At 35.4% G+C, this 13845-nt stretch overlaps 1 protein-coding gene across 1 annotated transcript in view; it reads right to left on the reverse strand.

Annotated features, from left to right (window-relative positions):
- The window catches only part of HMCN1 (hemicentin 1), a 463881-nt gene that overhangs the window by 200039 nt on the left and 249997 nt on the right, over nt 1-13845 (reverse strand). The window contains exons 25-30 of the mRNA XM_049634070.1: nt 12609-12704; nt 10213-10407; nt 8775-8905; nt 8462-8609; nt 6117-6243; nt 2660-2814 (exon numbers count right to left, since the gene is read on the reverse strand). Of these exons, the coding sequence (XP_049490027.1) occupies nt 2660-2814; nt 6117-6243; nt 8462-8609; nt 8775-8905; nt 10213-10407; nt 12609-12704 (852 nt within the window). The remainder of the gene's footprint in view (nt 1-2659; nt 2815-6116; nt 6244-8461; nt 8610-8774; nt 8906-10212; nt 10408-12608; nt 12705-13845) is intronic.

Genomic DNA, 13845 nt, shown 5'->3' on the forward strand with positions numbered 1-13845 from the left:
CCCCCCCCCCCCCCCCCCCCCCCCCCCCCCCCCCCCCCCGCTCCATCTTTTATTTTTCACTCTTATTCTGCCTCTATTTCTTTCCTTATTCGGGCACAATGTGCATTTCTGCCTTTCAAGTGCATCAGCTGTTTTGTCCTCATGTTGGTATGTAAATAAGGAAAACAAATGAATCAAATGTCATACAAAACACATTCTCAATCTGAAATCTACATAAATTTTCCTGACAGTTAGCCCAACTATGGCATCTGTTTCATTCATTCTTAGGAATAAAAAGCATTTTCATAAGTGAAATAAAATAAGCTTAAGGTTACCCACTTGGAGGTGCAGCCAAGCATACTAGAAAGGAGATGCATTATTTCCTGAGTTATAATAATCAAAACTTCACAATGTCATAATACCTTTAATCTCAGACAATCCTAGAAATTTTAATCATTATAGATCCCTCTCTTCTGGGTGCCTGAAGGCATTATATAGGCTGCACAAGACGATCTGAAATAAAAGAACCCAAGTCCTTGGGAAATAGGTGTCTTACAGAATCACCAAAATGTATGCATCATAGACACTGGCAACGATACAACAATGTAGAGAAGACCACTCAAAAGCTTAGGGGAAATTTTGCACCTATTATTTGAATGTCTGGTTCTGGTAAGAGGCCAATGGTGGCAATAATACTTATGTTTAACTTGGATTCATGACCGGCAATCTTTCAGTAATGTTACTCTTTTTTTTTTTTTTTTGGAGGACATGTCTTTTCATGATTAGATTCTTCCAAGGCTTCTATTTATAGGTAGAAATTATTTAAAAGCATGCATTAAATAAAATCTCTTTGATTCAAGAGAGCTACTCAAACTTTATATAAAGACACTAACATTGAAAAAGGGAAATTTGCAATCCAGTGAAGTTATATAGAAGTCAAGCTAGTAAGCCAATACAATCACTAAGGAAATAATGAAAAATGAATAACATTATTAAACTCTCAGTATAAGCCAGGTGACCCAGTAAGGTATCTAGCTTTTGATCCTCACAATAACACTATTAAATAGGTGCTATTATTATCCCCATTTTACAGATGAGGAAACTGAAGATCAGAGGGTAGGCAATTTGTCCAAAGTCATAATGCTAGTGAGTGACGGAAATTGGATCTCAACCCAAGTCCGCCTGTCCCAGAAGCCCAAGTTCTTAGCAATGATTAGATCAGTGCTGTCCAATAGAAATATAATGCTAACCATCTACATAATAAAAATTTTTCTAGTAGCCACACCAAAAGAATTAAAAACAGAGGAAATTAGTTTTAATAATATATTAAACTATTATATATATAATATATAAATATATTATTTATATATTAAATATATATAAATATTGATAATATTAAAATATACACAAATAATATACTAAAATATATAAAAATATTTATATATTATTTATATATTAAATATAATATATATAATATATAATTTAGCTATTTATATATAAATATATACTTAATATTATATATAATATATTATATATATAATCATTTTAGATATAATCAATGTAAAATTATCAATTAGATATCTTACATTATATTTTCAAATTAAGTCTTTGCTATCTGACCTATATTTTATACTTAACAGCTTATCTCATTTTGAACTAGCCATATTTCCAGTGCTCAACAGCTTCATGTGGCTAATGGTTACCATATTGGACAGTATATCACTAGACCATTCATTCATTTATTAGCAAACATTTCTTGAGAGCTACCACGTATCAGACATTAAAATAGGGAACATGCAAAACTAGGCCCTGCTCTTACGAAGTGTAGCTTTCCTCTTACGAAGTGTAGCAGATAGGTAAATAAATCCATAATTAAGCAATAACCTATCAGACAGTGATATGTATTATGAAGAAAATAAACTTGGACAATATAATAGTGACTGCATGACTGACTGGCTTGGGAAGATCCTGTAAAGAGGTGATATTCCTGAAGTATCTATACTTTTGAGTGTCATACACTGTGGAGAGACAGAAATCAGTACAGTAATAAGCATGACTGGCCTATTGAATTACTGGGTAATTTGCTGTGCCTGCAACCTAATGTTTATGTGTGTAAAAAATATTAAATGACCTTGGAATTCACTTGCCTCAGGGAATATTGAGATTTTTAGTGAAATGAGGGCTGAATCCTCTGGTAGGGACTTAGCTGGAAGAAAATGGTGGCACAAACATAAGGCATTTAAAATATCACCCTGTGGTCAGAATAAAGACCAAGATGGTTTGAAAACAGAACAACTGAATGGTTTGCATACCATTGGCTTCATTCAATTCATGTATCTCAGTTCTTTTTAGAGGTTTCTGGGTTTTCTTTTTAAAGTCTTTTAAGGATTTAGACATTTGACTTATTATATACTAATCAATCAGGAAACGACAGATGTCTTGAGTGACATCATTGGAAAATCACTAGACCTCTCAAAGAAATCCAGATGTAATGACAAAATACATTAAAATTGGATGCAATGTTCTAGTCTAGAACACAGAAACTAGGATCTTTCCTCTAATGTAAGTTGCAGTCCAAATTATTCAGCATTGAATAAAAGAACAGTTAACATTAAACCCTGATTTTCAATAATAGTGGGAATTGATAATAACAAAACAAGCATACGAAAATCACACTTACTATAGACCGTCAGTTTTATGTCCTTGGCTTGTTTGCCAGCTGCATTAGATACAGCACACTGGTAGCGACCCTTGTCACTTCTTCGTGCATTCTTTAAATGTAAAACTTGTCCTCTGTCTAGAAGTTCAATATTAGGATCTCCCAAAAATAAAGGCCTAGAAAAAATAAATTTCATTCCATGGGTCCATTTTTATTTTCCTATGTTTCCTCTCTTATTAATAACAACAAAAATCATTAAGTCCTAGGAGATTAAAAATATGAAACAAAGTTTTTTTCTCTATGAATCTAAAAAAAATAAACAATGATATTAGTACTCTTATTCAGAAAAATGGAATTAAAGCATTATTATTCATTATTTTCATTAATGAAAGTTAGATAATGATTACTTTGAGATGAAAAGTTCCCTCATTTCAAACTTATTTGTTAAGTATTAATAGAAACCTGGTAGTGTTTCATTGTTTCTTCCATTCCTCCCCCTCCTTCTCCTCCTCCTTTTTCTTCTTCATCTTTTTTATTTGTTTTCATAGCCAAAATTTCTATCATCATTTAGTAAAGTAAAACTAAGAGTATAGGAGCTTGAGGCCAAGGAATATTAGTTTTAAACCAATATCATTATAATACCTGGAAAAGCATTCACAATAGAATGGTTATTACTTATTAAAGGCAATGATCCTGCCAGCTTTTCTAAAAAGTAGATACTGTAGTAAATATGAACGTTTTTATAATCACAAGTACTTAAATATATTTATGTCAAAAGCAACTCGTATATAGTTGTTAAGGAAGTCTTTTCCTACTATACAGTCATTTATTGAATACTATACAATGCTCACTTTACATAACTGGCAGCAGCTTTATGTAATAATTGAAACATCACGTAAAGTCTATAATATCCTAAGATTCATACCTTTTTTTAATGTATATTTATTTTTGAGAGAGACAGAAAGAGAGAGAGAGAGAGAGAGAGAGAGAGAAAGAGAGAGAGAGAGAGAGTGGGGGAGGGGCAGAGAGACAGGTAGAGACAGAATCTGAAGCAGGCTCCAGGCTCTGAGCTGTCAGAACAGAGCCCAATGCAGGGTTTGAACCCACAAACCAGGAGATCATGACCTGAGTCAAAGTCGGATGCTTAAACAACTGAGCCACCCAGGCACCCCCTAAAATTCATACCTTTAAAATCCACTGATCTTCTTTCAGGAAGACCCATAGCTAGTTTTTAAAAAATCTGCAGTGACTTAGCCCATAATAAATAACTAGATGCACTGCTGGATTAGAAGCCTCATCAGACTACAGAATTAAATGGAAACACATTTAATGTTCTGTGGTAGCATCCTTTACGATTTCTTGGCATGTCACTTTGTAGGAAGCTCTCAAAAGCTGAGAGAATAAAGTACCTTAGTTTAATGCATTTTAACTGTTTTTAAAAAGTGAATACTTGATAATGTTACTCAAATTTAAGTAACTTTAAAACTTTTATTGATTAATTATGCAAGGAATATGAAAATTTTAATAAACAAAAAAGGAAGTATTATAATAAGAAAAGGTCTGCTTGATTTATTACCCCTAATGTGAGTCTTCTCTCTAGACATCTCACCTTTGTAAGTTTGGTTTGCATTTTTTCACGTTTTTTTTTTTCTAAACATTTTCACGCTTAAATGTCTTCCCAAAAGAATCTAGTTCTTACATGTAAATGGTATTGCTTTGTTCTTTCTACTTTCTCTTTTTACCTGACAATAGCTGTAGAGATATTTTTGATATCTATAGCTTGATCTTACTCTTTTTAATTGCTGCACAGTGTTTCAAAATATGACTATGCTGTAAGTTATCTACTCATCTCCTAATATTAAATATTAAGCAGTTTCCACTTTTCTGCCACCACAGTGTTGCAGGGAATATTACCTATTGTCGTACCTGCTCTCATGTGGATGTGCATGAATGTTTCCCTCTCCTAGAACCTGAAAGTGTATTTGCTACATTACAGCATATGGGCCTTCAAACTTGAATAGATATCAACAAATTGCCTTTCAGAGTACTAATCTATTTACCACACTCTCGCCAACATTTGGCATTGTTTGAACCTTTATTTATTTGTTTTGCCAATCTGACCTGTGAAAAGCAAAATTCATGTTTTCTTGTTTACATTCTCCAAATTATTGACAGTGAGCATCTTTTTTTCTTCCAAGTTTTAATTTAAACTCCAGTTAGTTAATATACAGTGTAATATTTGTTTCATGTGTAGGATTTATGGATTCAGCACTTACATACAACACCCAGTGCTCATCAAAAGTGCCCTCCTCCATACCCATCACCATTTAACCCATCCTCCTGCCCATCTCCCCTCCAGCAACCTTCAGTTTGTTCTCTATTGTTAAGAGTCTGCCTTATGGTTTGCCTCTCTTTTTCCCCGCTCTGCTCACCTGTTTTGTTTCTTTTTTTTTAATGTTTATTAATTTTTGAGAGAGAGACAGACTGTGAGTGGGGGAGGGACAAAGAGAGAGGAAGACACAAAATCCAAAGCAGGCTCCTGACTCTGAGCTGTCAGCATAGAGCCCAACGCAGGGCTCAAACTCACGAGCTATGAGATCATGACCTGAGCTGAAGTCGGACATTTAATGGCCTGAGCCACCCAAGCGCCCCTCATTTGTTTTGTTTCTTAAGTTCCACATATGCATGAAATCATATGGTATAGTCTTTCCCTGACTTACTTCACTCAGCATACTCTCTAGAGTATCGTTTAATACAGCTATTGCTTAACTGAATATTTTTAAATTGCCTGGTTATATCCTCCATACATTTTTCTATGTTGCCAATTTTACTGATTTATTAAAAGTTTGCATACAACCCTTTATTTTATTCAGTGCAAATCTTTACTCTTTGCTACTTAAGCCTTAGACACCTGCTCTCAGAAACCATAATGATACTCAAATTGAGACTAGGCTGTGAGAAATAAGCTCTCACGAACAATATGAATCAATACTGCCATATCAGTGTAAGCATACCTCAGTAGCCCTTGAACTTGAAGTCTGGGAAATATCTAATTGCTCTTTTGTGATTGTTTCCTTTTGTCCATTTATAGAGCTAGCTTGAGTATTCATCTTATTGTCATAAATTTTCTTTTCTCATAATTCAAACAATCTCATGTAAAAGCAAAGTTTTCTCTGCATTTGGATCTTGCATTTTTCATTTTTTATTCTGAGCCTATGGGCAGAATATTTAGTGTCCAATAAACTTGAGTTCCTCTATGTTTCTAAAATAAATTCCCAGCATTTATACTCTTATAAATCACAAGAATGAAAGGTATTACAAGACTCTGAGAACATCGTTCAACAATATTGTTTTCCTTCATGTTCATTTAATAATATTTATGTGGTTAAAATAATTAAAAGGGAGAAAATCCACATGGATTTCCACATCTATTTTCTATCAACTGGACCCGTGCAACAAATAGAGACATGGTACTCACTTGCCATCTTTGAACCAGTGAATAACGGGGAAGGGAGTGCCTTTGACTTGGCATTCGAGAGTGGTGTCATGGTTGAGGACAACAGAGACTTCATTTGGGGAGCTGGCACCTATTATGGTGGGAGGAACTTGAACAAAGACATTTTATCATGAAAATCTATGATTTAGCAAAAACGAATGGGGGGAAGGAAAGCAGATTATTAATGATTTCTATAGTATTTCAGTAAGATTTTAATATTACAAATAAAATATCACATAAAATACCTTCATATTGCATCTGTAGACCCACCCAAATGTTAAATTTAAATATTGGAACACATTCATAAAAAAATTGCTAGCAGGACAATTACCTGCAAGAATTATGGTTGATTAGAACTAATTCATTTTGAGGAGAAGTAAACCCATAGGCAAAAAGAGTTTGGAATATAAGTGAGCCGTGAAGCTCATAAAATGCAATTTACTACTGCTGTACATTTTAGAAAATGAATGACATAATGAATATTAATCTTATAAGGTTCAAAACTGACATATTACAACATAGTGCTATTTAATGTATATTACCCTTGTTTCTTTTAAAGGGCCCCTAGGCTACGCCTGGATAGGGGACATACTATGAAAAAGACTATGCTAGTTTTTATTCTCAGAATTATCAAAATATTGAAGAATTCCTGTACACTTCCTGGACTTTGAAATCGTCTCCCTTCATATCATGTTAAGATGTTTGGTCTTCATCTTCAGAGCAGTGACCAGCCACCAAAGTAGCTCTCTCGATAGAGAAGGGGTGTGATCAGATTTGTGTTCGGAGATCACATTGGCTAGGGAATGAAGACTGGATTTCAGCGGCAAAGAGTGGAGGAAGCGGAGCAGTTCAGAGGCTACTTTAATTCGGCTTATAAATGATGACACTTTCACAGTTAAAAATGAAAGGAAGTAGATAGTTTAACATTGGATTAGGAAGTAGACTTAACAGGATGTAGGTAGATTTATTAAGTTGGGGAGGAGGAGGGAGAAAGGATGAGTGCCAGGTTCTAGCAGAGGCAAGCTGGTGGATGGGGTGCTGTGATGGGCATCGCTGAAGATGAGCAGAACAGATACTCATTGACCTTTCTGTTTGATATGCCACTAAGACATTCAAGACACTGTGGAGAAGACAAGATATATATTCTAAGATCCAGAGAAGTCTGAGCTGGAAATAAAAATTTGGGGAGTCATCAGCACATAGAATTTAAAGTAAATGAGTGCTGAGAGAAATAACAGCAATGAGACTAATGATAGGAAAGATTACTTAGTGTGTTTGTTATAGTCTGTGCTTACATATAAGGATAAATTTGGTAGAGGAAATGCAAAGTACTTCAGGCTCTGAGAAGACTAATGAGAGGGTTATTTTCATGCTAAAGCAGTTTAAAAATGGCAATTTGAATGCAGCATCATTCCCAGACTTCATTTCCACCCCAGACTGACAAACATATGCCCATTTTGATGAACAAAACACTGAAAAGGGAGGAATTCATTTTATCACAAAGTAAACTTTAATTGGAAAATACAATTTCACAAGCTAAAATTACAAAACTTTAAATTTATGATTACCATTAAAATTTTATAAATGCCTCATAACCCAATTTATATCCCAATTCCTCTACCCGCACTCAGAATTTTCCCCTCTCAATTAGAATCAGGGCAGAGATGATTTAGTTATGAGTTAATTAGAATGCAGGGAAAGGAGCATTTGCTATCTCCTCCAGTTCCAGTTACAACCTAGCAGCTTCGGATGTCGACGACATTAATGAGTTTTACTCTGCATCGTCCTGTATAGTTATTTCCCAGAGAATTTCCTGCCTGCCTAGCAGGAGAAATTGACAAGAGCAGTAATTTACTATTTTATGTGTAATACAGTACCAGACATCCACAGACATCTCTGTATGATAATCAATAGCTTAAAACATTCTATAGCATATGACTCTGGTTTACCAAATCAAAGACAAAATAATGGCAGACCAAAACAAATTACATTTCTCTTATCAATTTCTTTCTAATCTCTTTGCTCTTTCACACTGTCAGCTCCATCCAATTATAAGAAATGCATCTGAAAACTGTAGTATTTTTTTAAGTTTATTTATTTATTTTGAGCGAGAGACAGCGAGCACAAGCAAGGGAGGGGCAGAGAGAGAAGGAAAGAGAGAATCTTAAGCTGGCTTGGCACTATCAGCGCAGAGCCCAGTGCACAACTCGAACTCATGAACCGTGAGATCATGACCTGAGCCAAAAGCAAGAGTCAGACTCTTAACCCACTGAGCCACCCAGGTGTTCCTGAAAACTGTAGTTTTTTTAAAAGACCATTTCCCTTACCTAGCACATCGATGTTAAAATACTTCTGAGAAGTGCCTGCAATATTAACTGCTTTGCAGGAATATCTTCCTGCATCCTCTGGAGTGGCTCTAAAGAGCTTTAATATCTTTCCATTGTTCGTGATCTGAATACTGCTGCTTTCAGTCACCTTCAAAGGCCAAAATGGTCAGTGTTATTTCCAATCCTAATACAAATGCATAATTAAGAATTGATGTAAAAGTTTTATATCACTATTAATGAGAAAGTCACATCTGAATGGTTTATTTCAGAGACGGATGCAATGAGTTATGCATATTTTGATGTCTTCATTTACCTGGACGTCATCTTTGTACCACATAATGACAGGAGAAGGAGTACCTTCAACTTCACAAAAGAGATTGGCCAGGTGATTGACCAACACAGATACATTTGTTACTTGTTCTTTATCTTTAATTACTGGAGGAACTGCAAAAAGAGAGAAGCCATGGCTAGACAATTTTATAACAAATATTATTTATAAAGTTTCTTTACACAGGCCTTTAGAAAGCAAATTCTGAGATACGTGATAGCTAAGAAAGGCTGGTCATAATTTAAGCACATGCCTTAACATAAAGTGAAATATCTCAACCAATATATAGTAACCCTTATTAAATTTTTACTCTGTCAGTTCAGAGTTTTATAGTGAAGATAAAACTTAGGATACATTTAGGGAAAACCTAGTTAGTCCACATACCACTGAAAATGCAAACTGCTAGGGTCTTAATGAAGTCATGTGGGACTCACTACTTCGCTGATGGAAGTGTATACTGCCCCATGTCTATGAAAGCCAATATCCATGAAATTGCTACGTATGTATGTATTCTAGAGACAGTGTGTGAGCAGGGGAGAGAGGCCAAGGGGGGGGGCAGGAGAGAGAGAGAGAGAGAGGGAGAGAGAGAGGGAGAGAGAGAGAGAGAGAGAGAGAGAGAGAGAGAGAGAGAGAGAGAATCTCAAGCAGTTTCCATGTGGAGCCTAATGCAAGGCTTGATCCCATGACCCTGGTATCATGATCAGAGTTGAAATCAAGAGTTAGACACTCAACTGACTGAGCCACTCAGATGGGTCAATGAAATTTTAAAATGAACATAACTTGTGACTGCTGCAAAATGACAAATGTACAAGTATTTCAGTGAAGTGCTACTTATACTAACAAACAATTGGTTGCACCTATATGTTCATCATTAATAGATGAAGGTTAAGGAAATCATGGCACAGTCATATGGTGGGATGCTATGTAGATATAAATAAGGGTTAGGAATATTGAATAATCCCCAAGATAGATATGTTAGTAAAATAGACAAGTGTAGAGCCATGTATACAGTATTCTCCTATATGTTTACCTTTTTATACAAAAAAAAAAACAGAATAAAATATATATTCATATTTTGTTATGCATAAAATATCTCTGGGAAAATACACACACACACACACATACTCATACATGCATACAAAGCTAATAAATTTCTTTGCCCCTAGGGAGGATAAGTAGATAGCTTAGGCCATGAGGCTTCTGACTATTTTACCATTTGAATTTTGAATAAAGTCACAATAAAAAAATGTCATGAAATTTTAAATCAATCCATCAATCAATTAATCAGTGCAATCAGATTTTCAGTTTTCTGTTTGATAACATTCTATTCACATTAATATTAAATAATAATACGTTAAGAGAATAACATATATAAGAATTTGAAAATGTCACATATTCAATTGTATGATTTTTCTATGTTTACCATGGACTTTGAGGTTATATTTTTTTTCTGTGGTTCCAGCTTCATTGACTGCCACACAGATGTACTCCCCACTGTCAAAGGGTGTAACAGAAGCAATGACCAACAATGCACCATCTTCCAAGATAGAAATCCCAGGCTCTCTGCCTGTCAGCTCTCTACCATTCCATATCCATTTGATGGTTGGTTTGGGGGTACCTAAATAAGAAAACAAAGCTTTGTGACATTTTAAATAAAATTAGGAATCATTACAACATATCAAATATATTTAGGAGAAATAAAAATTTTGTTATGACTATAATTTGTACACTAAGGCACTATGCTACTTTCAAGATATTTCTCCTGGCATGAAATAGCAAAGAGATTGGTATTTAAGGCCTCTAATTCCTGATCAGTCTTAAGAGACCTATGGTCTCTAGTGTAGAGTTTGAGCAAGTTGTTTATATCAAGATATTCAGAAGACAGTAAGCAAACCAAAACACTTTCTTGAGTAAGTTCATGATCACTAGTGGGGAAAAAAACTATATTAATCAAATGGGAGAGTTCAGGGATGAAAACAAATGAAGAACAGAAAGCAAGAGACTATCACAGGAATACAACATAAAAATTGCCCAACCAAATAGAATGCATAGATGATACCCAGAAGCGATGCTTTATAATTTCACATTTAAAAAAATTTAACCCACGAACCATGAGATCATGACCTGAGCTGAAGTCGGACACTTAACCAACTGAGCCACCCAGGCACCCCTAAAAATTTTTTTTTGATCTTTATTTTTTAGAAAGAGAGAGAGAGAGAGTGAGAGCGAGCTCAAGTGGAGGAGGAACAGAGAAAGAGGGAGGCACAGAATCCAAAACAGGCTCCAGGCTCCAAGCTGTCAGCACAGAGCCCAACACGGGGCTCAAACTCATGAAACATGAGTTCATGACCTGAACTGAAGTCGGATGCTTAACCAACTGAGCCACCCAGGCGCCCCTATAATTCACATTTTAAATAGGCCTGACATAGTAGAGATGAGCAATCTACTATCTACACATATCTGATGATCTCATGCTGCTAAACATAGGACAGTAGAACAATTCTTGACTTCTTATATTGAAAAGAAAGTTGGGAAAGCAGATAGGACTGATTTCCTAGATTTATTTATGACAAAAGGGTAAATGGAAGTGATGTGCTCATGAGTAAAACTGATAAAACCATTCTGAAGTACATAATTGAGCCCAAAGCACATATTGGTAATAGACAAACATTAATTCTGTATTAAGAATATATTTATTTAACAAACAAGGTATCAGGTACTATTCTAAGTACTTTTAAAATTTACTTAATATCTATAAAAATATAAAAAAGAACATTAAATTAATATGATTACACATTATTAATAATCTTACATTAATGGGTAATAAAAATATTAAAATAATGGCATATAATCCAAGACAAGAACAAAAGAATGGCAGAATCTATAAAATGTGTCATTAATGCTAAAGGACTTACAAAAGTAACTGTGAAAGTTGTATTTATGAGAAAAAATAAAACAAAAAGATTGGCCTATTTTGTTGTGCTGATAGTAAAAGGCTGACTGATGAGAAAGAGAAGGTGAACTGATGGTCTGCAGTTGTCTATGTTGCCAAAGAAAAAAGGCGTATAATCATTTCCTCATTTCTTTACATCCCGCTCATTCCTTTATGGGTTTCAGACTTAGTGGATATTTGTGAAGCTAAAAAATGAAAAACTAAATGAACAAGCAAAAGAAGTATTATCTTTAACTTCTAAATGGTAAATGGTAGACCAATCATGGCCAAAATGAAATTTGTTGCAAAAGATAATGATATGGTATCTAGCTACTTTATTATTTTTAAAAATTTTTAATGTTTATTTTTATTTTTGAAAGAGAGAGAGACAGAGTGCAAGCAAGGGAGGGGCAGAGAGAGAGTGAGACACAGAATCCAAAACAGGCTTCAGGCTCTGAGCTGTCAGCACAGAGTCCAATGTGGGGCTTGAACCCATGAACCATGAGATCATGACCTGAGCCAAAGTTGGACACTTAACCAACTGAGCCACCAAGACACTCCTCTGGCTCCCACATTTTAAAGACAAATCCTGTCAGAAGTAACAGGAAGTAGCATGAACTAAATGGGAAAGATACTAGATAAGACAAGTTTGGAATAACAGGTCCTTCCACTGAAGCAAATAAAGTATATGTTGGGGAAAAATACCTATTCAATGAGCTGTTATTTAAAAGAGAGATTAAAAAAATAAAACAAAAGAGGGATTGTCATTATGCCCAAATGTTATAGCAAGGGCCAACAAATGGATCTTTTTATAATGATGTTTTGGGTTCAATAGAGAAATCTGATATAACTTTATGCCAGTGCCCATATGTCCAAATACTACATACCTTTTGCAGGACATGGAAATGCAATGCGTTGGTTGGCCACTCTTTCTTGGAATGGAGTGTTATATGGAGGTTCTAGATCTTCCAGTGTAGGTGGTTCTATTAGAAACATAAATGCATTATCAGAGGCTTTCCTTAAGCAATATCAAACTCTCCTGAGGCATCATCAACCAACTACATTGGTGAACTGCTATCTTTCCGGATCCCTTTTTTAAATAGGACACAAATTTCTAGCTGCCAGACATTTCTACCTCAATGTGACCTAGGGATCTAAAACTCAAAATGTCCCCACTGTCCAAATGTATCATTCTGTGCTTCCCACAATTCTCTTGTGTTTCCTTTATTCCCTCAGTTAAGGTGTCATGCTTCATCCATTTTTCTTATGTTTCCCTCCCTTACTCCTGACCTCCACATCCAATCAATCATATAGTGCCATATGTTCATCACATATCTGTATCTTCCTCTATCTTTAAGGTCACTGCTGATTTCAAACCCTCACTCCTCTTGCCAAAATTACTTCAATAGACTTCTTACAGGAATCCTTTTTTTTCAAATGTGTTCCCCTTTGGATTCATAATCTACAGAGTCCTCAGAATACTCTCTCTGAACCGCAAATCTCATTTGGGGCTTCCCTGATGAAAATCATTACTTGTATTCATTTTACCTGCAGGATAAAGTTTCACACCTGTTCTTCCTTCAGTACACCCTATCAGTGAATCCAATCTCCCTGAACACCCTCACTATCCATGAAGAAATTTGGGAGTCTTTCTTGAGTCCTCTATCTCCTTCACTCCCTATATCCAATCGGTCACCATCCCTGATGATTTCCTCTTCTAATTATTTTTTGAGTCCACTGGCTTCTTTCCCCCAGTCCAGCTACCATCATCTTTTGCCTGAGCTACTTCTGTAGTCCCCAGCTGCTTCTCGTCACCTTCTCTAGACAAACCATTCTCTCCCCCAAGGAGTGATCTTTTAAAATCCACACCCGACACATCATTTCCCACTAACAAGCCCTCTGAATCTTTTCACTGCATACAAAATAAAGTCTAAACTCCATAATCTAGGTTCCTAGATCTTGGATAATCTGGCCCATGACTGTGTGTCCAGCTTTACCACATATCACTCAACACTCAGTCTGAAATGGGCCATCTGGCCTTTACTGATTGATGTATTGATTTATGACAGTATATCCAAAATGTCGTATTTCCTCTTCTTCACATTCGACATCCTTCTCCTAGAA

This window comes from Panthera uncia, chromosome F1, assembly GCF_023721935.1.
Source record: "Panthera uncia isolate 11264 chromosome F1, Puncia_PCG_1.0, whole genome shotgun sequence".
Lineage (NCBI taxonomy): Eukaryota > Metazoa > Chordata > Mammalia > Carnivora > Felidae > Panthera > Panthera uncia.